The sequence below is a fragment of the Mycteria americana genome, chromosome 24 (assembly GCF_035582795.1).
Source record: "Mycteria americana isolate JAX WOST 10 ecotype Jacksonville Zoo and Gardens chromosome 24, USCA_MyAme_1.0, whole genome shotgun sequence".
NCBI lineage: Eukaryota > Metazoa > Chordata > Aves > Ciconiiformes > Ciconiidae > Mycteria > Mycteria americana.
In genome coordinates, this window is record NC_134388.1 from 6,116,538 (window position 1) to 6,140,079 (window position 23,542).

At 64.7% G+C, this 23,542-nt stretch overlaps 2 protein-coding genes across 4 annotated transcripts; both read right to left on the minus strand.

Moving 5' to 3' along the window:
• Window positions 1-393: 393 nt before the first annotated feature.
• On the minus strand, window positions 394-7,632 carry GRIN3B (glutamate ionotropic receptor NMDA type subunit 3B). 3 transcript variants are annotated; one of them, XM_075524546.1, is made up of 10 exons: window positions 6,913-7,632; window positions 4,862-5,502; window positions 3,300-4,350; window positions 2,707-2,834; window positions 2,376-2,491; window positions 2,050-2,201; window positions 1,799-1,963; window positions 1,576-1,643; window positions 1,114-1,437; window positions 394-625 (listed from the first exon to the last, which is right to left on the minus strand). In XM_075524546.1, the coding sequence occupies exons 1-10, from the start codon at window positions 7,393-7,395 to the stop codon at window positions 553-555; spliced, it is 3,201 nt and encodes a 1,066-aa protein (XP_075380661.1). In that variant the 5' UTR covers window positions 7,396-7,632; the 3' UTR covers window positions 394-552. The 3 variants fall into 3 exon arrangements, with proteins under 3 accessions (XP_075380661.1, XP_075380659.1, XP_075380662.1); XM_075524544.1 differs by having other exon boundaries at window positions 2,707-2,852; window positions 6,913-7,631; XM_075524547.1 differs by having other exon boundaries at window positions 2,707-2,852; window positions 4,862-5,460; window positions 6,913-7,629.
• Window positions 7,633-9,527: 1,895 nt separating this feature from the next.
• On the minus strand, window positions 9,528-20,916 carry WDR18 (WD repeat domain 18). Its single transcript, XM_075524215.1, has 10 exons — window positions 20,648-20,916; window positions 19,065-19,175; window positions 17,464-17,597; window positions 16,762-16,903; window positions 15,976-16,119; window positions 15,674-15,738; window positions 15,436-15,560; window positions 11,800-11,966; window positions 10,654-10,722; window positions 9,528-10,377 (listed from the first exon to the last, which is right to left on the minus strand). The coding sequence occupies exons 1-10, from the start codon at window positions 20,855-20,857 to the stop codon at window positions 10,246-10,248; spliced, it is 1,299 nt and encodes a 432-aa protein (XP_075380330.1). The 5' UTR covers window positions 20,858-20,916; the 3' UTR covers window positions 9,528-10,245.
• Between the last annotated feature and the right edge of the window lie 2,626 nt (window positions 20,917-23,542).

The following is a 23,542-nucleotide window of genomic DNA, read 5'->3' on the forward strand; positions in this document are numbered from 1 at the left end:
CTCTGGTGTCCTGCTAGCAGTTGTGCTGGGTTCCTGCTGGAAGTTGAGGTGTGAGGATCCCTGCGGCTTGGGTGCGAGCGCAGCAAGTCGAGCACTCAGTACTTCAGAGGCCCCTGCCACCGTCCTGGGGTGCCAGCGTCTGCCCCGGTACGGCTCGGAGGGGGGGTGGTGGCAGGGCAGGGAGGGCCGAGCACAAGTCCCCGTTGCGGCTGTGCTCACCGCTGTTCGGCAGCCTCTTTGTGCGAGTGGAAAGGCTGCGGGGAGGGAAGGTCTTTCTTTCGCTGCGCTCTCGCCCCGGTCCTTTTACGGCCGCCCACGGTCACCCGCAGTTGGACTGTGGGATGTTGAATCCCCTCCGCTGGCAGGGGCGAGGGGAGTGCGCTGAGAAATGGGCCAGCACCGGTGATGTCCGTCTCTCACCCTCTGCCCGAGGAAGACTCCGTTTCTGGTTTGAGGGGGGCTCTGGAGATCAGCCCGGCATTGCACCCCTGGAGCTGGCTCTCCCAGAGGGGAGGTTGGGGTCTCGGCCTGTCCTGCGCTGTGGGAGGAGGGCTACTCACCTTCCTCCTCCTCCTCCTCCTCATCACTGCTGTCCTGCAGTGGGCTGGGCCGGGCTGGCATGTGCCTGTGGAGGGAGGGGAAGGGTTACCCTCACCCCAAGCCTTGCTGCATTTAGGTTGCAGCTGGAAGAGAAAAAGCAGACTTGATCTTTCTCCATCATCTTTATTTACATGGTCTAAAAAACACAGCGTTGCTGAAGGGTCTGCCAGCAGCTCGCTGCAGTTTGCCCTGGTGCGGGGGCGTCTCCTCGCACCTCAGCCCGCTGCCCCCCCCGGGATAACCCCCTCGGCTGCAGTCCAGAGCCCTCTGCCAGCAGGAGGGGCGGAGGGAGGTGAGGAAGAGACGAAGGCCCGGAGCTGGGGAAGGGAGGCAGCCCCAGGACGTGGCCCCCTCCATCCTGCCCCCCAAGGGCCTTTTTCCTTCTGTCCCTCATCTCTTTGCTCCTGCTCCGAGCCAGGGGCGGGGGGGGTGGTCTGCCCTGCCCACCTCCCTGCAGAGCAGCCCTACCCAGGAGCGGGCCCAGCGCTGCCCCGGCCCCCCGCCCCCCATCACCTCTCCTGGGGCTCCTCCGTGGCCGGCGGGGTGGGCAGCACCCGGCCGCTCTTCGCTGTGCCCAGCACGGCCACCAGCTCGCTCTTCCTCACCAGGGCTGCGCGCAGCTGGTCCCGCATCTCCTGGATCTTCTCCTCCAGCTCCCGGAGCTCGCTCTCGCTGGCCGCCCTGTCCGGCGGCCGCAGCGCCCGCCCGTTCCCGGGGTGCCGCAGGGACCCCTCGCCCTCGGGTGGGGCTTTGTCCAGCTGGAAGCGCACCCGCCGCGCTTCCTTCCGCAGGGCGCTCCAGGGCTGCCCCGGCACCTGCCTCGGCTGGAGGTCGCACCTTTTTGGGGAGGGGGAGAAGGGTTGAGCTGGGGGCTGGGAGGTCCCTGCGTGGCCCCCCAGGACCGTGGCCGCCCACAGGGAGGAGGAGGAAGAGGAGGAGGAGGAGAGTGGGGCAGCTGCCCAGCCCCAGCCCTACCTCTGCTCCAAGCTCAGCCGCCGGCTTTTCTGCTCCTCCGTGCCCGTGTTCAGAGCCCGGTGGATTTTCTGTGGGCAACGAGGGAAGAGTGAGATGGGGGGTGATGGTGTGGGGGTGATGGCCCAGGGCCGGAGGAGGGCAGAGGCTGTGCAAGGGAAGAGGGAGCAGCGGCGTGGGGGGGTTGTCTACGGGCACCGGGCAAGCCCCTTCCCGCCGGCCCCACCTGGCTCGTGTGCAGCCAGTAGTTGAATTTCTTCTTGCGCTTGATGCAGGGCAGGACGAGGCGGTAGAAGACGTGCTCGCCCAGCGAGGTGAGCAGCGAGCCGCTGAGCCCGATGCAGAGCAGCACGAAGAGCCCCGAGAAGTGGTAGATGCCCATCTGCAGGGTCTGCGGGGAGACGGGGGGTGTTGGCTGGGCTGGGAGGGGGGCCAGCCTCCCTGAGCCCCCCGAGCTGAGGGCCCGGCCGCCCGTACCTCTGTGACCGCGAAGACCCGCTTGCCGCAGGGCACCATCTTGTACCACTTGTCGTGCAGGAGGTCGATGAACCCGGCCGACTTGTAGCGGCTGATGAACTCGGAGACGTTGGAGGTCAGCAGCGAGTTCTGGGGGAGGCCAATGCCGTAGCCTTGGGTGGGGGGAGAGAGCGGAAGCGCTGGGGCGAGGGGGGCACAGCCCCCGCCACGGAGCGGGCACCCTCCCCGCCACAGCAGGGCCCGGCCCCATCCCGGCCGCAGCCGGAGCACGCGCGTGCGTACACACGCGCACGCAGAGCCCCCCCGCCCGCCGCAGCCCCCCCAACCTTCGATGGCGAAGGGTTTGCCCACGGTGAGCAGTTTGCAGTCGGAGTCGATGGAGACCTCGTAGTCCAGCAGCGACTTGTCCATGATGAAGGCGTTCAGCTTGGGGGGCTCCGTCCTGCACCAACGCAGGGGGACCCTCAGGGATGGGGCTGCGCCCCCCTTCCCCAGGGTCCCCCCAACCTGGCACCCCTCCCTGGGGTGGGGGGGGGACGTGTGTGCGCGGGGTGGGGGTGCACAGGCTGCAGGGATGGGGCAATGTCTGCCCTGGGAGGGTAAAAAAGAGGGGACCCCCCCCCCCACGCTCTCCCCCACGCTCTCCCCGCCCCTCACTTGAGCATGGTGACGCCGGCGGGGGTGGCGGGGACGTTGTAGCGTCGCATGTGCTCGTGCATCTCGGGGAAGCTCTTCTTGATGTACTCCTCAGCGCTGCTCTCCCACACCGTGCCGAAGCGGAAGCCCTGCGAGGGGTGATGCAGCTGGAAGGAGGCACCCCAGCATCAGTACCCCCAGCCCGGGCGGGAACAGCCCCCGGCTCCCTGGGGACGCGTCCCCGAGCCCTGAGCCTGCGCGGCCCCGGGCAGGGGGGTGGTTCTGGGCAGCCCGAGGACACGCAGCAGCAGCTCTTGCGGGGTGTCTGGCAAAGAGCCCCTCGAGGGCGGCCTCAGCGGGAGCACACCCCACTTCTCCCCCGCCCTGGAGCTGAGGCCAGGATTAAACGCCGGGGTGGGGGGGACGCGAAGCTTCCTGGGGGCCTGGGAAGACCCCCACAGCCTCGGGAGGGGCTGTGCTGCAGGACCGGGGCTGGGGAGACCTTTCACGCTCATCCCAGCAGGAAGGACAGACACCCCCCGCCCCCCTCTGCCCCCTTCCCTGGACCTCAGCCCCGTCTCACCCCGTCTGAAGCGGCCCGGACGCTCTCCTACCTTTGGGTCGTGGATGCCTGAGAGCTCCTCGAAGGTCTTGTCCCCCACCATGACGGCCGCGAGGTTGGCCGTGTAGCTGGAGAGCACCAGGAGGCAGAAGATGGCCCAGAGGTTCATGAGGAAGCGGCCGGTGCAGCACTTGGGCGTCTTGCTGGACACGGTGCGCCCAAAGAGGATGGCGTAGCAGAGGTTGAGGGCTGAGGAGTAGGAGAAGATCTTCATGCGGTTGCGGCCGTGGGGGGTCATGCCGTAGGGGCTCTTCCATTCGTACAGGGTGAGGAAGAGTGCCGTCGTGTGCAGGGCCACGAAGATGCCCACCCACATGGTCCAGTGCAAGGGCCACATGAAGGCCCCGATAGGCGAGGCCGTGTCCTTGGTCCTCACCAGGATGCCCAGGCTGGTGGAGAAGAAGGGGCTGGTGAAGTCAATGACTTTGCTCCGCGCCGAGTTGATGCTGAAGGAGGTGACGGCCATGTGGGCCGCGCCGCTGAGCAGGTCCCCCACCAGCCCCGTCCAGCGCCCGTTCTTCCAGGCCCCGTATTTCCCATCGCCCACAATGTAGAGCTCAAAGTCGAAGGGCACGTCCTCGGCCAGCTTCTCCAGCAGGTCGATGCAGTACCCGTAGCAGCACTTCTTGTACGCCCGCGGCACCGAGCCGTTCTTGGCGCCGAGCTCCTCGAAGAGGGCGTCCAGCACGGCCGAGTCGTTGGTGCCGGGGTCCAGGCAAAGCTGCCCAGCCGGGCAGCTCCCGTCCTCATCCGCCTCCCTGGTGAAGACGAAGGGGTGCTCCACCAGCGTCACCACCCGCAGCCTCATGCGGGCCCCCCCGGCCCCCTCGCCAGGGCTCTTGCGCTGGCGGTGGCTCTGCCACGCGCCCTCCTCCAGCTCCAGCTTGCCGTGCTGCCAGGTGCCCACCGTCACCCAGGTGGGCTCGCCCCGCGAGTCCCGCCGCAGGCTCCAGACGCGGTACTGCTGCTCCGGGCGCACCAGCGTCGCGTTCTCCATGCGCACGGGCCCCGTCCGGCCGTGGAAGGACGTGTTGGCCAGGAACCTGGCGGGGGGGGGAGTGGTGGTGGGGGGTGTCACAGCTCCCGCGTCACCGGCTCCGGGGCCGCGGCCGGGAGGAGTGAGGGACCGAGGGACGGGGCTTGGGCCCAGGAGCAGGGGGTGCCTGACTCGGGGATAGACAAGGGCAGGGAGGAGCAGCAGGATCCAGCCCCGCTGCCGCTACCCTGCAGCTCGCCATGCTGGCAGGGCCAAGTGTTATTAATATTTATAGCGCAAGTGTGCTCGGGCAGCGTTAGGGAGATCTGAAGTGACACGTCCCCCCCGTGCAGCCAGCACAAATCGTGTCCCGGGGGGGCAGCGGGGACCGGGGGGGGGGAGCTGAGCCCCACAGCGGCGGCTGCACACACCAGGGACTGCGCTGGGCTCCGTGCGCTGAGCCCTGGGTTCCCCCAGCTCTGCCCTCACCCCCATCCCGGGGCTGGGGCACAGCCCCTGTGCATCCCGATACAATGGAGTCGGGGCGGGGGAAGGGGCACCCACAGCACCTCCCTTACCGGGAGAGGAAGAGCCCCGAGGACTCGGCACCCGCCCGGCGCCTGTCATTGCAGTTCACCATCGTCTGCAGGAGAGCCAGGTCGGGGCGGACGCGGGCGGCGCTGCCGATGGCCCGGGACACCAGCTCCACTGCGTCCTGGATGAAGAGCTCCAGCGGCGGCCGGTTGACCTCCCCGTAGGCCAGCAGCCCCAGGGGCAGCCCCTTGGTCTGCAGCTCGCTGGTGCTGAGCGGGGAGCCCAGCATCCAGTGAAACTCCTGCGGCGGCAGCCCCAACTCCTCGGCCGCCTGGAAGACGAGCCGAGCGCGCCGCAGGTCACAGCCGAGCACCAGCACGGGGCTGGAGAGGGCCCTGAAGCGTTCCCCGTGCTGCCGGAGGTAGCGGCTGGCCCCGGGCTCGTCCAGGTAGCCGAGGTCCAGGATGGTGCGGAGGAAGAGCTGGGAGCGGCGGGCCCAGAGGCCGAGGAAGCCGGCGACGTCCCAGGGGTGGCAGAGCACCAGGTTGGTCTCCTGCCAGTCATTGGCCTGCAGGACGCTCACCAGCACGTCCACCAGCGTCTCCAGCGAGCTCTGCCGGTCCATGTGGAAGTGGAAAGGGCTCTGCCGACAGACAGGGGTTGTGGCTGTCCCCCCGCCCCGCTCCTGCCCGTGGGAAGAGCCCAGAGGCAGCACCAGACATTGCCCCTTCTGCCCTGGAGCCACCCTGCACTCCCTGCCCGCTCCCTGCCTGCTTCCTGCCTGCTCCCAGCCCCGTCCCAGCCCGGGTAGATGGTCCCCCCACCCAGTGCTGGCCGTGCACCCATCCCCGAAGCCAGCGGGATGCCCAGGGACCAGAGGGAGAGCCCCGGGGAGGAGACCCCCGCGGGTTCCCTGGCTGGGCGGGCGAGAGGGTTCGTGGGCACCCGAGCAGGGGGTTGTGCGTCCCCCTGCCCACGCACAAGGGTCTCACGCTCCCAGCCAGGCGCTGCCCCAGCTCCCCGCAGCCGGCGCGCTCCAAGGACACGCCGCTCGCCAGGCAGCAGACGAGCACGTGTGGAGGGCACCGCAGCCTGCACGCGTTCACCGCCTGCCCGGGGGGAGGCTGGCGGGACAGGGGCGACCGCGGTCCTGCCATGTGCCAGGAGAGGAGGCACCTCTGCCCAGGCACAGCCCAGGGCCAGCGTGCACGTGGAGGGGCCCAAATGCCGTACAGCCCCATGCGGAGGTGGTTTGTTCCCAGAAGGTACCGGCCGAGGGAAGGGAGAGGGACAAATCCAGGTCTCGGCTTGGCAGGGTTTGGGCTGCGAAACGCGGCACCGGCGCGTACGGACATCGCTCCTGGGACAGCGGGGCTGAACCGGGCGGCCCAGGGGCCTGCGGGGATCCAGTGCCAAGGCATGTCCCCGGAGCCCTTCTGGGGCTGGACCAGGGCTGGGACTGGGGCTGGGGGTGCGTGGGGCTGCCGGGGGAGCCAGGGAAGTTGCCTTGGAGTGGGAGCTGGCATGGGGCTGGGATAGAGCCAGACAGGGGGTCAGGAGAGATTTGAGAGGGGGGCTGGGATGGAGCCAGGACGGAGCTGGGACGGAGGCTGGCATAGAGCCAGGAGGGGCTGGAATGGGGGCCAGGAAGCGGCTGGGACAGAGCTGCGATGGGGGCCGGGATAGAGCCAGGATGAGGCCAGGATGGGGCCCGGGATGAGGCTGGGATAGACCCAGGATGGAGGTCGGGATGGAGGTGGGAATGGGGGTGGGACGGGGCCGAGATGGGAGCCGGGATGGAGCCAGGAGGGAGTCGGGATGCAGCGAGGATGAGGGGCTGGGGTAGAGCCGGGATTGGAGCTGGCACCGGGATCGGGATAGGAGCCGGGACTGAGCCGGGAGGAGGATCGGGCTAGGAGCCGGGATGGAGCCGGGATGGGAGCAGGGACGGAGAAGGGACGGAGCCGGCACGGCAAGCGGGGACGGGAGCAGGGCCGGAGAGCTGCGTCCCGGCGGCCCCGGTCCCCGCAGCCGCGTCCGAGCGTCCCGGCGGCGAGGCGCGCCCGGGCGGTGCGGGTGCGGGTGCGGGTCTTACCTGCGCTCGGAAGGGCAGGGGCCCGCGGGTGTCGAGGAGGCTGACGAAGGGGATCTGGAGGGCGGCGGCGAGGAAGTCGAGCTGGAGCAGCTCCCGGCGGGAGCGGGGCAGCGCCAGGACGGCGGCCACGCCGCGCACCACCAGCGCCCCGCAGAGCCACCGCGCCAGCGAGCCCGGGTCCCGCGACGCCGGGGCTCCCGCCACCACCTCCAGGCTGAGGTTGTAGGGCAGCGCCGGCCCCCCGGGGCCGGGGCCGGGGCCGGGGCCCCCTCCGGGGCTCCTCCCGGGGCCGCCCCGGGGGCCGGGGCCGGCGGCTCGCAGCAGCGCGGCGCGGAGCCGGGCGCGGGCGGGGGCGGGGGGCGGCAGCAGCGCCCCGAGGCGCACGGCGGGGCCGGCCCGGGCCAGGACGCGGCAGGGCTGCGGGTGCCCCCCCGCCGCGCCCAGCGCCGCCGCCAGCAGCCAGAGCGCCCGCAGCCCCGCCATGGGCCCCGCCACCGGCCCCGCCGCTCTGCGCCCCGCCGGGGCGGGCCGGGGGCGGGGGAGGCTCCGGGCGGGACGGCAGCGCCCCCCGGTGCGGACCCGCCCGGCTCCGCAGCCCGCAGGGGCGGGCAGGGACCGGCAGGGGCGGGCAGGGACCGGCAGGGACCGGCAGGGTCCCGCGGGCAAGCGCCCGTCGCGGCGCCGGCAGCGCCGGCCCCTGGTCCCGGCCAGCGGCGCCCGCCCCGGCCCCGAGCCGAGCGGGAGGGTCCGGGGCGGCCCCCGCAGCCCCCGGTGGGTCACGCCGGGCACGGCCCACGCAGCGCCAGGCCCGCCCGCACCCCCCCCGCCCGCGCCCACGCCGGCCTGGCACTCGCCCACGCCCACGCGCGGCGCGGGTCCACCCCCCCCCGCGCCCCGCAGCAGAGCGGGGACCCCGCCCGGCCGGTGCGAGGGCTGCGGCCCTGGGGTCCCCGGGAGAGAGCGCGAGGTGCCCCGGCCCCGGAACCCCCGCGGCTTCCGGGGGGTCCCAGCGGCTTTTGGACCACCGGGACCTTCCCCCTCCTCCTCCTCCTCCTCCTCCTCCTCCGGCCGGGCGCTCCCCCCCAGCGCCCGGGCTGGGAAAAGCCCCTCCAGGCGGTTGCTGAGCCGGGCTCGGAGCCGCAAAGGGCCCCTCCCCGCCCCCCGGTAAAGGCCACGACCGGATCCCTCCATCCCTCCACCATCAGAGACGCAGCCTCAAAATCGGGGGGTCCTGGGGCCGCAGGGCCCGTCCCGCTGCGCGGGGAAGGGGCGAACGGCTTCGGGCTCCTGCGGCGCAGCCGGAGACGCAGCAGCTTTGCAGCCTTCCTCCGCAGGGAGGGAAAGCGGGGTCACCCTCCGGGTCTACGCCAGGGAAACTGAGGCACGGGGGCTCCTCGCTACCAGGAGCACAATCATCAGCTGCCAGGCAGACAGAGAGCCTCCGCTAAATTAATAAGAGAAAGAAAGGGAGCAACGGAGCCAAATACCAGCTGGCAAAAAATATTGATCACCAGACAAATTAAATGAGTCACAGCTAATGAATTCCCTGGTCGGAGATGGGCCCGGAGGGGGGAGGCCGTCCGAGCAAATCCCGCCAGGGCATGGGGAGCGCTGGTGGCCCCTTCTCAGGGGGTGCTGGTCCCCCCAGAGCAGCATCCCAACCCCGGGGCCCCCGGCCGCTGCAGCGGTGCGGTGCTGTGCACCCCCTGCCCCGGGCAGGAGCTGGGGAGGGGGGGGCTGGCAGGCTCTTGGCATGAAACACCCCCCCCCCCCCCGGGTGCAGCACAGGAGGGGGCTGGCAGGGAAGCTCCGTCCCCCCTCCTGCTCTGCCCAAGCACAGCGCCCCGCCACAAACCCCACTGCGGGGACTGGGAAAGCGTGGGGCAAGGGCTGGGGTCCGGGCGTGGGGGGACGCAGGCTGCCGCCCTGCCGGGGGGCCCTCGGGGCTCTCCCTGCGGCAGCGACACGCTCCCACCGCAGCCCCCGGCTCGGGCTGAGGCTCCCCGACGCGGCCGATTAACGTTGATCCAAACTGTCAGGGGGAAGGCGGGGAGCAAAAGGAGAGAGAAACGCCGCTTATTAAGCTAAAAGCATTATCTCAGCAAGCTGGCAGGAGCGTGGTCTGCACGGACGCTTGCGTTATTAAAGTGCACTTTAAATCAACTGCGCTTACTTCTGGCGTATTAAACTTCTGGTGGGTGCACACAGGGACGGCCACGGTCCCCGAGATCCAGGGGACCCCCCTCCAGCCCCCTGGGGACAGGGAGCAAAGACGACCGAGCAGCGCAGCTTCCCCCGGACGAGAAATCGCATCCCCGCCCGCCGGAGACGCGGTGGGGGGTTACTGAGATCTGTGGCCAGCAGCGGGGTGTTAAAGAAAAACCTCAGGCATCTTTCACTATAAAAAACAAATCTTTTATGTAAAAAATAAACCTAAACAAAACCCACAACCCCCGCTGCCATGCTCGTGACAATACAAAAGGCCGATTCCCCAGAACACCGTGAAAACAAAGTAGCTGGATCCAAATATATATAAATCGTCAATTTACGAGATTGGAAATAGCACCTTGCTGGCCCCCCCCGCCCCTCCCCGAAGGAGTCAGCCCCGCACCCCGAAACCACCACCCACGCTCTGAGCCCCAGGACACCCCTCCACAGCCCCCTGCCCTCCTGCCCGCCGGACCAGGAGGACGGATGGGGCGGTGTGGGAGTCCTGTCTTCGGGCTCAGCGCCCCGGGGACCCCCCGCCTGTCCCCACGCAGCCCCTGCTGTCACGAGAGCGGAACGAGCCCACGGCAGGGTCCCGGCTGTGAGGGGTTTGGCGATACCAAGCAGCGTTTCCCAGAGCAGGATGGGGGGAAGGGGTCTCTAAAATCCAATCTCAAACCGGTATTAAGAGAAAAACACTTTTCTGTCTGCACTGCAGGGTTAAGTAACGAAAAGAAACAAAAAAGGGCCAGGGGAAGAGACAGGGAAAGAGCAGGAGCTGCGTCCTGAACCCCTCCCTCGGAGCCGGCGACGCTCCTCCTGCAGCCGGCCGCCCCGAGTCTGCCCCCGCCGGCACCGAGCAGCGAATCGGGGTGAAAACGGTCCCTGTGTTGTCCCGCACGCAGCAGCCCTGCAGCCCCCGCGCTTGTCTCAGTCCCGTGTCACGGAACGGACGCCAGGCCGGGCAGGCAAATGCTCCAGCGTGTGCCGCGTGACAGGCGCTGGCGGGGACGCGAGCCAGGCGTGCTTGCACGTCTGCGTGTGCAGGTGCCCGAGGGCGGGCTGGTTCTTCCCCAGGAGCTGGGCAGGGAGAGGCAGAGGGGTGTGAGGGCAGGGGGTGCCTCTTCATTTGGCTGGTTTGGTGATGATGCGAGCGGAGAAGTCAAAGAGGTTCTTGTTGATTTTCCGGAGGGTGCTCACCTCCTCTTCCAGCTCGCTCACCTGGATCGTCAGATGCTCCTGGTCTCCCACCAGGTTCTGTGACAGAAAAAGGCGACAGAAAAGCTTCAGACTCTGGCAAGTGGAGGCGAGCGCTCCCCCGGACAACAGCAAATCCCAAACTCTTGTCCTCTCCCACCTCCATCTCCTACTCAAACTGCAGCCCCTCCTGCCTACCCCATCAGCAAATTCCAGGGCTCCTTCCTCCCCCCAGCTTTGCGCAACGCCCTAAGGACCATCTCAGCTGAAGAGAGGACCCCCCCAAGGGATCTCTACCAGAAGGACGCGATTCCCCCGTCTCGGAGCAGCTCTCACCTTTTCCCTTGTTGAGTACATCTGCGAGTACATCTTCTCAGCCTTCTCCAGGTAGCTCTCCCCAGACTCCTGCAGGGACCAGAGAGGAGACGTCAATACAGAAGACCCAGGCCCTCTCCCAGCACCTCCGGGCAGGGTTCCCCGCTGGAGAAGGCAAAGAAACCCCCCCGGCTGCCAGCGCGGGCTGAAGCAGTGAGCGAGCAGAGACTCCAGCGGGGTAAGGCAAACACTGCGGCACCGGCAGAGCCTGGCTGGAGCTGCAGCCCCTTTCCAAAATGGAAGGTCTGCGCCCAGAGCTGGGCAGGGAGAGGGGGCCCAAAACGGTCCCCTCGAGTCTGCCGTGTGCGGGGGTCTGCCAAGCCCCTCTCGCAGCAGGACAGAGCCCTTTGCCTGGGCAGGGGGAAGCTCTGGGCTCGCCGTGCCGCAGGCCGCTCTCCCCGGCATCGTGCTGCGAGCGGAGGAGCCCGACTCACTGCAGAACTGACATTGCCAAAGCAGCACCCGAGCTGGCCCCGTGCTGCCGGCGTGCCATCCCCTCCGCCGAGCAGGGGGCAAACGGCCCCTCCTGGACCGGCTGACACCTCCCCTACAGGGAGCTCATCCATCAGCCGCGGCAGGGGACAGACGCCGACAGAGGAGAGCGGCTCTGGGACTGCCGGCAGAGAGGCCAGGGGACGGACGGACCGGCCCGGCCCGCAGCGAGCCTGTGATCGCCGACGGTGCAAGAAACCCCCCTGCCTGGGGACAGCCACGCTGGGGTGGCCTGAGGGTGACACCCTGCGCCCCAGCCAGGACCCGGCTCCGCTTGGAGACCGCGGTCTGGGGGCTCCTCTCCCCCCGCCGAGAGCAGCCCAGACGCAGCTGAGAGAAAGGGAAGAGCCCGCCTGCTCCCGGCCGGGCCTGCCTGCAAGGCTCCCACCACAAGGCAGTTAACTGGGCCATTCCATCGCTTTAAATACGGCACTCGGGGAAGTTTAGTAGCACGGGGGAAGATGAGAACAGGCTGCGGAGCTGCTGCCCATCAGCACCGACCAGCCACCGCCGCTGCTCTGGCCGGAGGAGAAATTTTGCACCCCCCGGCACAGACCCCCTGCCCGACCTCCGTCTCCCCCTCCCCAGCAGCCTGCCGGTCCCCCCGCCCCGTACCTGCTGGTGGAGCCCGAGGCGCAGCGTCACTCCCTCGCTTCCCTGCTCGTCGTTGCTCTCGGTGCCGTGGAGGTGCTTGCTGAATTTGGGGAGAGGCACGCTGGGTTTCCCGTCCGGGTTGAACATGTTGGCTGGGGCCAGCACTATGAAGGCGTTTGTAACCGGACCTGGGACGGGACAAGAGGAGGGGATGGGTCAGACTTCCCCTCGGAGGGGTTGCCTCTTGCCTGGCATCTCGGGCAGCCCCGGGAACAGAGTACAACCCGTGGCACGGGCAGCTGCCGGGACTCCCGCCTTCCTCCCCAGCACCTGGAAGAGGCTGAGCCCCTCTCCCCGTCCTTGGCAGGGAGCGGGGACGCGGCTCCGCAGCCTGGGCCCGGCAGGGAGGAGCGGGGCGGCCCGGCCGTCCTCCGCAGAGCCAGCCATCCATCAGCGGCTGCCGCTCTCGCAGCTGTCTCCCGCAATGATCTATCACACGCTCTCGTTTGGCAGAGCTAATGAGCGCTTTAATTACTGCATTTACCCACACAGGCTGCTGCTTTCTGTCAGCGGCCCCCTCCGCCCCCCCTTCCGAACTCGTGCTCGCTGGCAAACTCCCACCGCCGCTCCCCACGCCCCAAACCTCTCCCCGTCAGACACGGCGACCCCCAGCCCCCCGAAGCCCCCCGCACTGCCTGCGGCACTTCTCCAGCAGCCAGCGGGCTTGCGTGCGAGCAGAGCGGTTCAGCCACCGCTAATAAATCCCCGGCCATCCATCTTCCCCCGGCCAAACTCGACAGCGCGAAGGGAAAGGTTAAAAGGATCCAGATGCACCTGAGCGAGGCAGGCTGCCGCAGCGCCCGCCCAGTGTCCCCGCCAAAGGCAGGGCTGCGAGGGAGGGAGCCCGGGGGGGCCCCTCCGGGGCTCAGAGCCACCCGAGGCTTTCGGTCCCTGCGGAGGAGATGGACAAAAGCACCTCCGATGCGGACGAGGGCTCCCTCGCCATCATCTCCCCCTCCAGCTAGACCAGAGCCTGCTCCGAAGCCTGACCCTCCCAGCACCCAAGGCCGGATCCCACTGGCGAAGCAAAGGCTCCGCTGAATACTCGGCCCAGAAGCTGCTCTGCCAGCAGTCCCAGGCTGGCCCCGAAGCTGCTCTTTGCCAACACTTTGCTGTAACAAACCATTTGTTCTACTCTTGCTCCTTCCCTAAAGACAAGACGTTTGCTGCTGCCTATGAAAATATCCATTAGTGAGATTACCGCTGCTGGTTCACTGGCAATTCGAGGAGCAATTTGAAAGGAAGGGACTAGAAAGGCGGAGAGGAGAAAATCTCACGAACTAGCCCACAGATCTCCAAATCTGGTCACCATCCAGGCACAGATCCCCCAGCCGCTCTCGGGCCCCACTGCCCCCATCCAACCCCCCTCGTCACGACGGCTCAGGCACCAGGCGGTGGGTGACACCCTGCCAGCGTGGGCAGAGGGACCGGGCTCAAATGGGGGAGAATAAATAATCCGGCTCCCAACACTGGCAGCTGCCGGCAGGACGGATGGGCTGGAGCATCCCCGGAGTGGCCTCGCACGAAGGAGCCCTTGGGGACGGCCTGTGCCACACGGTGTTTGCGGAGAAAAGGATGGAGCTTGTGTGACAGGACAGGAACCGAGGCCTGGAGGGATTTTGGGGCAGTGCTGGCAGGAGAACTGGGGAGCACTGGCCTCCCCATCCCAGAGGTCCCCTCCTTCCCCTCGGAGCGGTGCCAGCCACGCTGGGTGAGCGGGAGCAGCCCTGCCTTGCCCGGCACAGTCACAGCTCATTACCCGAGAGCAGCAGCCCAATTTCTCAAAGTCCGTCCGCCTGCTCATGCTCTGCCCCCCCGCCTGCCCACCCCCGTTCAAGGACAAGCAAACCTTGCTGGAAAAGCCCCCTGCATCTGTCCTGCCTGCACAGCCACGCTCCTCTCGAGCCCTGAGCCACGCTCCAACCTCTCCGATCTATTTGCAGCACCATCATGGGGGGAGGGCAGTGGCTCCTGCCTTGCCCCCAGCCACCCGCTCCGCCCTGCGAGCAGAGGGACCTTGCTCTCCCAAGCACACCAGGCCGGAGGTTGCTGTCACGTCAGCCGCGGCAGAAAAGCCCACGTCATCCCTGCCTTGGGAAGGGAAAGGCTCAGGGAACGCGCTGGAGGGGCGAGCAAGGCGGCAGCAGGGAACAGACCTTGCTGGGAGGCTCACGTCACTGCTCGGAAAGGCGGTGAGAAAGGCCAAAGGGAGATGGTGACCCTCTGGAAACCAGCGCTGCAGGGAACTCGCTGCCCCGCTAAGACAGGGCACGGCTGCCGAAGAGAGGCAGCGCTGGAACAGAAGAGCCGCAGAGCCCCTGACGCAGCGAGGCTGCGCTCTGTGCGGGGACCCTCCGCCTGCGGTACCGCTCTCCGGTGGCGGGCTCCCCTGGATGGCAGCTCCTGATCCAGAATACCGCTCCCACCCCGCTGCCGGCCTCAGATCAAGCACACAGCAGCAGCAGGGTGCTACCGGTGCCAGGGCTGCCGGGGAAGCCAAATCCCTGCCCGCAGAAAGAAGCGAGCCAGCGGGGGCTGCAGAAAGCACCCGCACCTCATGGCCCCGGCACCCAGCGGCACGGTCAGCCTGGTCCTGCCCCTCACGGGAAGAGCTTGTGCCCATCGGCACTCCCCTGCCGCCTCAAGGAGGGTTTTAATGCCTGGCTCGCAGTGAAAGTGTGGCCCCCCCTCCTCTTATGACTCACACAGCTCGGATTTTGTCTGCTTTCGCCCCTCCAGTGCTAGTGGAGCAAGGATGGATGGGTGCTGCAGTAGGTCCCCATTAGAAACAGTCCTTGGCAGCAAAAGGAAGAGAGGAAAGGGTCTGCAGGGAGCCTGGCTTTCAGCGACTGCCCTGGGGAGCAGCTTGCCCACCTCTGTCCAGGGGCAGCCTCGCAGAGGAACAGGGTCTGACTTTCACCACCGTCGCCTTCTGGGAGGGTTTTAGGCAGTGCCCGGCGAGCAGCGCTGCCAGCCCCACCGGCGAGAGCGGTGTTAGGAGACCGGAGACCACCACAGTCATAGAAGGAATCCACTGTTAGCAACAGCTCAAATGCAACGGAAGGGCTAAATCGCCCGCTGCCCTGAGGTACCCAGTTGCTGATCGGAGCCTGTAAAGGTTTGTTTGCACGGTTTATCGGAGCCATTAGACTGAAATCCCAGACGACTGCTTATATTGGATTCACTTCAGGCCTCATGAGCTCATGGGTGCTAGTTGCTGGGGTCACAGAGACAGTCTGTTCTCCAGACACATCCTCCCCCTCTCACAGCCTCCCCAGGCGTTAGGGTGCGTGTGGGGCAACTGCTCCCTTTGGAAAACACGGAGGAAGATCCCGGATGACCTCAGTGACAGGGTGAAATCTATGACTCACTCCCTGACAGTGCACAGAGGGGTTGTTAACAGACATGGGCAAGGTCAAAACATTACTCCAGACAGCTAAGGCGTCCCTCTAATGCCTCTACCCTTCCTGGAGGTGTGAAGCAAGTAGCAGAGAAATGCCTGAAGTGCCCAGGGCAGCATCAGAGCAGCAGAAGTGAGACAGCAGCGGCCTTTGGCAGCTGAGGAGGAAAGGATCCTGGAGATAAGGGCATGCCTACCTTTGTGATTCATCGTCTTCAGGCACTGCTTGCTCTGGATGTCCCACAGCCGAACCGTTTCATCGTGCGAGCCAGAAAGCAGCAGGCTGCCATCCGTGGAGACCGACAGACACGTCACCTGGTTCCTGGAATGGGGAAGAAGAAGTTTAAACTCAGGATGACCCGAGGACTGCCAGAAACTGGCGAGGCGGGCGGACGGGGGCGATGAGGCGTTTGGCAGGTATGTCTGGTCCCTCACCTGTGCCCTTTGAAGACCTTCCCGTTCTCCCGCTCTGTCTGGAAGGTCCGGTCTCTCTGGACCGGCTGCAGAAATGAAGGAAGGAAGGGAGAGAGCAGTTTAAATTCAGGAAGACCGAAGCCAGCAGGTTCATCACTGTGTCTGGAGGGGGCAGAGGAGATACAGGGGAACCCAGGCCCTCCCACGCCCTGGCAGGCCACACCAGTCACGTATGCGGGGAGGTGACAGCAGCTCAGGGTGCCACGTCAAGGCTGGGCTGCACGACAGCAGCACCGAGCAGACCTGCAGCCCCACGCACTCACCCAGGCACAGAGGTCAACCTGGAAGATGGATCCGTCCATGCCGCCGCAGAACATGTGATACTCGGAGAGGTCAAGAGTCACAGCCATGATCCCCACATCGAAGAGGATGGAAAGCAGGAGCTCCCCAGATGAGATTTCCCAGAGCTGGAGTGAGAGGGTACAGGAGATTTAGGGGCTTAAATGCTAACGGCAGGACTGGAAGAACACGCTGCTGCTTATCAGCACCTGCCCAGCGGCAAGCTGGCAGCACGTACCGGTATCCCCTCCTTCCTGCGGATGGGGAAACCGAGCCCAAGGCATAACCACGGCAGAGCCCAGGATCAGCCTCTTCGTGACCGTGACACAACAAGTTTCCCAGGCAGCTCCGAAACGGCCCTTAACCCCCTCGTGTGCCCGTCCCGCCCCGCAGGGCAGACCCCTCCCTGCAGGGCAGGAGGAGCAGGCTGCGGGCTGCGGGCTCCAGCCTGCTCTGCTCCCTGCCCTTGAGAGTAAAGGGCATCAGTGAGGGGAATCAGAGGAGCTGACCCCAACATTCCCCAGGAGAAGAGGGACTGCAAAGCACGAAGAGGCCCAGCCTGAGGGCAGGTGCAGAGAAACTGCTGGTGTTTGGAGAGGCAAAGCCCATTAGGTCTGGCAGCTCTGAGTCATCACAGAGACAGCCAAGATATTCAGCTACTGCAGCCCTCACAGACAGCTCTGCTGCAGCCCAGCAGAAACTCTGCTTTAACCCTCCGGGGCCTGCGCACCTCTGGGACTCTTGTTCGGTGGGGCTGAGCCCAGCCTTACCTTCGCTGTCTGGTCAAGGGAGGCTGTGGCAGCTCGTGCCAAGGGCCCTCCAAAGCCACAGCACAAGTCCGTGATGGGGAGGCTGTGTCGGGACCACACGTGGCGAGGGTCGGGGATCTGGGAGGGCTCTGCCTGCAGCACGCTGTAGGGCAGAACAGAGAGACAGGTTGGCGTGGGAGGCCAGCAAGAGCAACGCTGGGGATGCCAGAGCAAAGCGGCTGTGAGGAGAGCTGGCCAAGGCTGTGCTTCCTCCGCGATGGCTCTCCTGGCTGCAAGGACCAAGCAGGACACAGAGGCCGTCAGCGGCCACAGCACGTGTGATACCGAGGACGAGGGCCGCTACCGAGCTCCCCATCCCAGAGGACACAGAGAGCTCAGCTGCTATCAGCAGGGAAAGGGCACAATCCCCTCTGCGTCAAGCAGGAAAGTAGTCAGAGCCATATGCCACAGCTTGGGAAACTCAGATGAGACACTAGGAAAAAACTCTCTGGCAGCGAAGATAACGAGTGGAACAGCCGCCTCAGGAGGGCACAGACGCGTCATCACCAGCGGGTTTTACGAACAGCTTGGACACGCAGGCTTAGGCACAGCTGATTCCGCCTCCGGGAAGCGGTGGCCGATCTCTTGTTCTCATATTCCTCGCCCAGATGCTCCCCGTCCCCTGCACGAATGGGCCGAGACCTCCCCGCGGGCCACCGTTACCTGTAAAGGTTCCACACCAGGGCCAGACAGTCCTTCGCCCCCGAGAGAAAGTGGCTGCTGTCGTCAGTAAAGCAGAGGCATGTGAGGTCCTGGTAGTGTCGGTTCAGGATGGCTAGGAGGTTCCCGTTGGAGACCTAGGGCAAGGGCAAGGGCAGGAGAATATTAAGAAAGGAGCACTGAGATGCAGCAGAAGGCAGTTTGAAGAGATCCTGCCAATGTTAACTCTGGAACCTAGCGATGCCAGTGCCGTTTCTCTGGTCGAGACACAAGCGTGCGGTAAAGATTTCCTGTTTACTGTTAATATTACTCCGACAGCTTCTTCCACCCTCCCACGACATCTAACGAGGTGGCTGCAGGGGTTACGAAAGCCGCAGGAGGCTGCGTGCCACCCCAGGGGTTGCTGCACTTCAGCACGGCTGCGTGGTCTCGGGCCCATGGCGGCTGTAGGGTGGACAAGGAGTTCCCTAAACCCGGAGCTTTTCTTGTTGAAAGGCAACACCGCAGACAGGGAGGGACCCAAGGAGGCAGCGAGGGAGCCCCGTACAACAGAACAGAATCTACTCCCTCTCGTTGTCTGAATTACACCTAAAAATAAAACCAAACCGCAGTTCAATGGAGAACAAGGCACAAAACTAGGGCTCTTGGGCCCACTTCCAGCTCTACGACAGTTTCCACGCAGCCTCTCCAAGGTGCCTGTTCCCTCTGCCAGGAGGACGGTGCCGTCACCCACTCCAGGCAGATGCTCGGAAGCGTTTGCAAGGCAAGGCTAGCTGGGGGCAGACAGAAAGGGCCACGTTCTGCAGATGAAGCAGAGCAGAGACCAGCTCAGAGCATCACGAGCGAGTAACTCCCACTTGCTGCAGTCTCAGCCCCAGCATTCCTTGTGAGGACTTTTTTCCCCAACATTGCCACAAGCACATTTTTAAAAGAAAAATCTGATGAATTAAGATAGAGCCACCCACATAACAAGGCTCAGAAACAACCGCCAGGACTGAGAGCTTTCCAGGTTAGACATCTCGGTGTTTAATCCCAGGGCTCAGAACAAGCTTGTTCTTTTATTTGCTTGGGGAAGTGCTTAGAATGTAGCGTAATCCCCACGTAAACACACCACTAATTAAAAATAGAAGGATGATGACCGGAGCGCAGCAGTCTCTGCAGACATCCAGATCACAAGTCACATACAAATATTAGGCTAAAACGTGGAAGCAGCGCTAAAGGGAAACTAGGCCCTGTGTTTCTGCTTTGAGGGAGCAACACCTGACCCCGGAGGCATCTGTAGCAGCTTGGAAAGAGAAGGAAAGAACAGACCTAAGTCTCATCCAGCACCTCCCACCACAATTCCTTTTCCTCCCTGCTTTGCCGAGCTGCCTCGAGCTCTGCATGCCCACGGAGGCCGCCGTGCAGCCAGCCCCAGCCCCTCGGGGCAACACGGAGCCCAGACCGCACCAGCGACACCTGTAACGAACACGACCCGGCAAAGCCTTCGCCCCACCGTGGAGCCCAGATAACGTGGATTTACCGACACCTGACGGGACAGGGGCACTCGCTAACAGTACAGGATGCGGATCTCTACGTCCCCGTTCCCCGCGCCAGCCCCTTACCTCCCACAGGTAGATGCTCTCAGCCACCCCGGCCAAGATGTAGAGCCCGTTGGGGGAAGCTGTCAGGCAGGTCACCGGCCCAGGGCATATGATCTTCTGCTGGAGCTGGTCCTGGGGGCAGAATGAACACAGTGACCCTTCAGTAGGGGCTGGAGTATGGGAGGGAGAGAGAAACAAGACCCCGGCTCCCTTGAGACCGGCCCGTGGGAGAAGAGGCAGCTCAGGCAGCGTCCGACGCGTTGCGGCTGCCTGTGTTTGAGCCGTGCCCTCAACCCACATCAGCCCTGCCGCGGTTTGGAGATTCAACGCTGAAGAGGAAGATGGTGGAGAGCACAGTCCACGTGTGCAAATCACATCGGGTTGCTCTGCACGTTGCCGGTTTTGTTGCAGTTGCTTCGTGTTTAGCCCTGCAGGGAAAAGGTAAATTTCCCTCCCACCCTCCTCCACCCACACAGCTCCAGCCACACGCAGCAGGAGGGTAGCGAGAGGCAAGGGATCGGGACGCAGTTATGCTCCGCAGCTGGGGAACCTTGGAGATTCAGCAGAAAACAGGCGCAGAAGATTACAGCAAAATAACATTGATAAAAAGTAAAAAAAAAAAGAGAACGCGAGCTCACAGCCTGGGAAAACAAGCAGCAGGTCTGAGAGCAGCTCCTCGCAGCTTGGGGGAAGTGGAAAACACAGACCCCGAGCTGTGGCAGCGAAAGGGCTGCGTGTGCCGAAACCCACGGGCTGCTGCTGCTCTCTGCAGCAAAACTGAGGGGAACGACAGGGAACGGAGAAACTACGGCTGAATGTGCTGCTGTCCCGCCCCAGGCGAAGCAGGAGCAGGACGCAGCTAGCAGGAGGAGGAAGGGGCACGGCTGCGTAGGGACGGGGGAGGTTTGTCCGGCCGCATTTAGGCTTCCATTTTTGCCTGGAAGGTGCAGAGAACGGACCGAGGTGACGGGAGGCTTCAGGCGAGGGGACCCGGCCGTGGGGCGCTCGCGTCTCCCCGGGCTCTGCCTCGACAGGGACGGTCGCGTTCCCGGGCAGCCCTGGGAGCCGTGCTGCTTCTTTCCAGCCTCGGGAAGGGGAGCCGCGGGGGGGGCACGGCTGGGGGGACACCGGCCCGGAGAGGAGCCCGACAGCCGGTTCCTCCTGCAGAAAACACCTTTCCCGGCGGTTCCCGTGCGATCGGCCGGGACCCCTGGGAAGGGAGCCAGGACTTAGGGGATCCCTGACCCGGGGGGGGGGGGGGAGGGGGCTGCAGGCAGGTCCCCCCGGAGACGGGGGGCTCAGGGGCGTCACCGGGGGGGTCTCTGCGGAGAGAGGGGGTCGGGATCTGCCCGTGGTGATGGGGGTCGTTATGGAAGGAGGTGGCCGGGGGGCCTGACCATAGAGACGGGGGGCCTGCACGGAGAGAGGGGCCCTGGCCGTAGAGGCGGGGGGTCTCTATGGGGAGAGGGGCCCCCACCACAGAGACGGGGGGGCTCCAGGGAGGGAGGCCCTGGCGCACCCCCACAGGGCCGGGGGGTCCCTCCGCGGGGCCCGGGGGCGCCCCCCGAGCCGAGGCCTCCCGGGCCCGCCCGCCGCGCCGGTACCTTCCTCTGGAGCTCCCAGACGTTGATGTAGCTCTTGCCGAGCTGGGCCCCCAGAAGGTGCTCGCCGCCCAGCAGCGCCAGCCCGCGCGGCCCGCTGTTGCCGCCGCGGTAGCCGGGCAGGGCGGAGCCCGAGTGCAGCTCCCAGACGGAGCAGTTGCAGAGCGGCCCGGCGGCGTCCGACACCAGCGCCACCTCCATGGGCGCCGCCATCTTCGCGGTCCGCCAGGGCCAGAGAGAGCGCGGCGGCCGCCTAGAGCGCCGCCCTCCCTCCGCCCGACGCCGTGGCGGCGGCCAACCAAGAGCGGCGCCGCCGGAGCCGCGCGGCTGCGCGGGGCGGGAGCCGCCGCAGCGCCCGCACGCGGCAGGAAGCTCAGCAGGGCCCGCCCCGGCCCGGCCCGGGATGGGAGACCGCGGGCACCCCGTGGGCACCCCACAGCCCCGGGGGCTCCCCGTGGGGACCCCGTAGCCCCGTGGGCACCCTGCGAGCATCCTATAGGCACCCCGTATCTTTGTGGGGACCTCATGAGCACCCTGTGTAGTCCTGTAGGCACCCCGTGGGCACCCCATGGCCACCTCACAGCCCTATGGACACCCTATGGACACCCCATAACCCCATGGGGACCTCATGAGCACCCTATATAGCCCTATAGGCACTCCATGGGGATCCTATGGACACCCCACAGCCCCACGGGCACCCTGTGCGCATCCTGTAGGGCCCCCGTATCTTTGTGGGCACCCCGTGGGGACCTCATGAGCACCCTATATAGTCCTATAGGCACCCCGTGGGCACCCCATGGCCACCTCACAGCCCTATGGACACCCTATGGACACCCCATAACCCCATGGGGACCTCATGAGCACCCTATATAGCCCTATAGGCACTCCATGGGGATCCCATGGACACCCCACAGCCCCACGGGCACCCTGTGCGCATCCTGTAGGGCCCCCGTATCTTTGTGGGCACCCCGTGGGGACCTCATGAGCACCCTATATAGTCCTATAGGCACCCCGTGGGCACCCCATGGCCACCTCACAGCCCTATGGACACCCTATGGACACCCCATAACCCCATGGGGACCTCATGAGCACCCTATATAGCCCTATAGGCACTCCATGGGGATCCCATGGACACCCCACAGCCCCACGGGCACCCTGTGCGCATCCTGTAGGGCCCCCGTATCTTTGTGGGCACCCCGTGGGGACCTCATGAGCACCCTATATAGTCCTATAGGCACTCCATGGGGACCCCATGGCCACCTCACAGCCCTATGGACACCCTATGGACACCCCATAACCCCATGGGGACCTCATGAGCACCCTATATAGCCCTATAGGCACTCCATGGGGATCCCATGGACACCCCACAGCCCCACGGGCACCCTGTGAGCATCCTATAGGACCCCTGTATCTTTGTGGGCACCCCGTGGGGACCTCATGAGCACCCTATATAGTCCTATAGGCACTCCATGGGGACCCCATGGCCACCTCACAGCCCTATGGACACCCCATGGACACCCTGCGGCTCTATAGGCACCCCACAGCCCCGGGGGAACCCCATGAGCACCCCAGAGCCCTATAGGCACTGAACGGGCTCCTATAGGCACCGCCTGGACACCCCCAGGGACAGAGACCCCGGACAACACAACTTTTTTTTTTTTTTTTTTAATATTTCATCAACTTTACAGGGTTACAATTGTCTTAAATATTCTGAAGTTTAAATACAATCTGTATAATAATGTTATTATAAAATGTAAACTTTCAGTGTTTTTATTTTATTTTATCTTTTTTTTTAATAATCAAAAGTTTCAATACCTGAATGTTTGCAAAACTGAAATATTTCACCGGGGGCCCGGGTGTGCCCGAGGCCGCCGCTCTCAGAGGTAGAATGTGGTTTTTATTCTTTTTCTTTTTTTTGTCTTTTGTGTTTTTTTTTCTTTTTCGTTTTTTACCTGAGTTAAGATATGCACGCTGGGTAAATGCGTCTGCAGCTGTGTCCGTTCCTTTTTTCTTTCCAAACCCCAGAGAAACTGATTTAGGCTTTTTTTTCTTTTTTTTTTCTTTTTTTTTTTAAATCGATATGCAAAAAGAAAAATAAAGTGGAAGGTAATACGCTCTCGAAAAAAAACAGGGGGGGGAGGAGGGAAGAAGAAGGGGGGAAGGAATAAAAAAAATTTAAAAAAAAAAAAAAAAACAACCAACCCAAAACAGTGACTGTACAAATGCAAAAACTCACTAAGAAAATCTAACGCCCACCCTGGGCACGAGAAACCCCCCCCCGGGATTTCTCCTTGCAGGGAGCTGGGCTGGATCCTAACAGCAGCAGGAGCCGGACGGAGCCCCCCCGGACCCCCCCCAGGGGACGGGGTCCACGGAGCCACCAAGGGGCATTTCCAGCTCTGGAGAGGGGGGGGGGAAAAAGGCTGAAAAAATAAAAAAAAAAAGGCTGGAAAAACCCCAAATCCCCTGAGATCGCTGCTTCCCCAAGCTAAAAAAAAAAAAAAAAAAAAAAAAGGGGGGGGTGTGTGGGGGGGGTCCCACCAGCACGGACCCCCCCCCACCCCACCCCAGGGCACCCGGGGAATGGGGGGAAAAAAAACCAAAACCCTGTGCTCGAGGTCGAAACCTGAGGAATTGAGATACCGAGTTTGGGGGGCAGGGGGGTGTTTCGGTATCGGGTCGCGATTGTGTCTCACGCAGATGTGGGCGAACGTTTCGCGGGCGGGGGGGGGGGGGGGGCCACAAAAAAAAGTCTAAAAAAATTGCAAAAACCTGAAAGCTGGCCGGCTGGAGAGATAACGATGCTTAAAATAAATCCTTGGGGCTGCGGGATGCTCCGGAGGTCCCGAAGGACGCGGAGCGTCCTTCGGGACCTCCGGAGCATCCCGCAGCCCCCCC

Excerpts from the sequence above, each read along its gene's own strand:
- WDR18 (XM_075524215.1), bottom strand. The coding sequence starts at position 20,857 with ATGGCGGCGCCCATGGAGGTGGCGCTGGTGTCGGACGCCGCCGGGCCG. Across the intron at positions 15,739-15,975 it reads AGGTTGACCTCTGTGCCTGG|CCGGTCCAGAGAGACCGGAC; the intron begins GTGAGTGCGTGG and ends TCATTTCTGCAG. Across the intron at positions 10,723-11,799 it reads GCCTCGGGCTCCACCAGCAG|GAGTCTGGGGAGAGCTACCT; the intron begins GTACGGGGCGGG and ends TGGTCCCTGCAG.
- GRIN3B (XM_075524544.1), bottom strand. The coding sequence starts at position 7,395 with ATGGCGGGGCTGCGGGCGCTCTGGCTGCTGGCGGCGGCGCTGGGCGCG. Across the intron at positions 2,853-3,299 it reads CAGGCATCCACGACCCAAAG|CTGCATCACCCCTCGCAGGG; the intron begins GTAGGAGAGCGT and ends GCCTCCTTCCAG. Across the intron at positions 2,202-2,375 it reads CAAACCCTTCGCCATCGAAG|GCTACGGCATTGGCCTCCCC; the intron begins GTTGGGGGGGCT and ends CCCCCACCCAAG.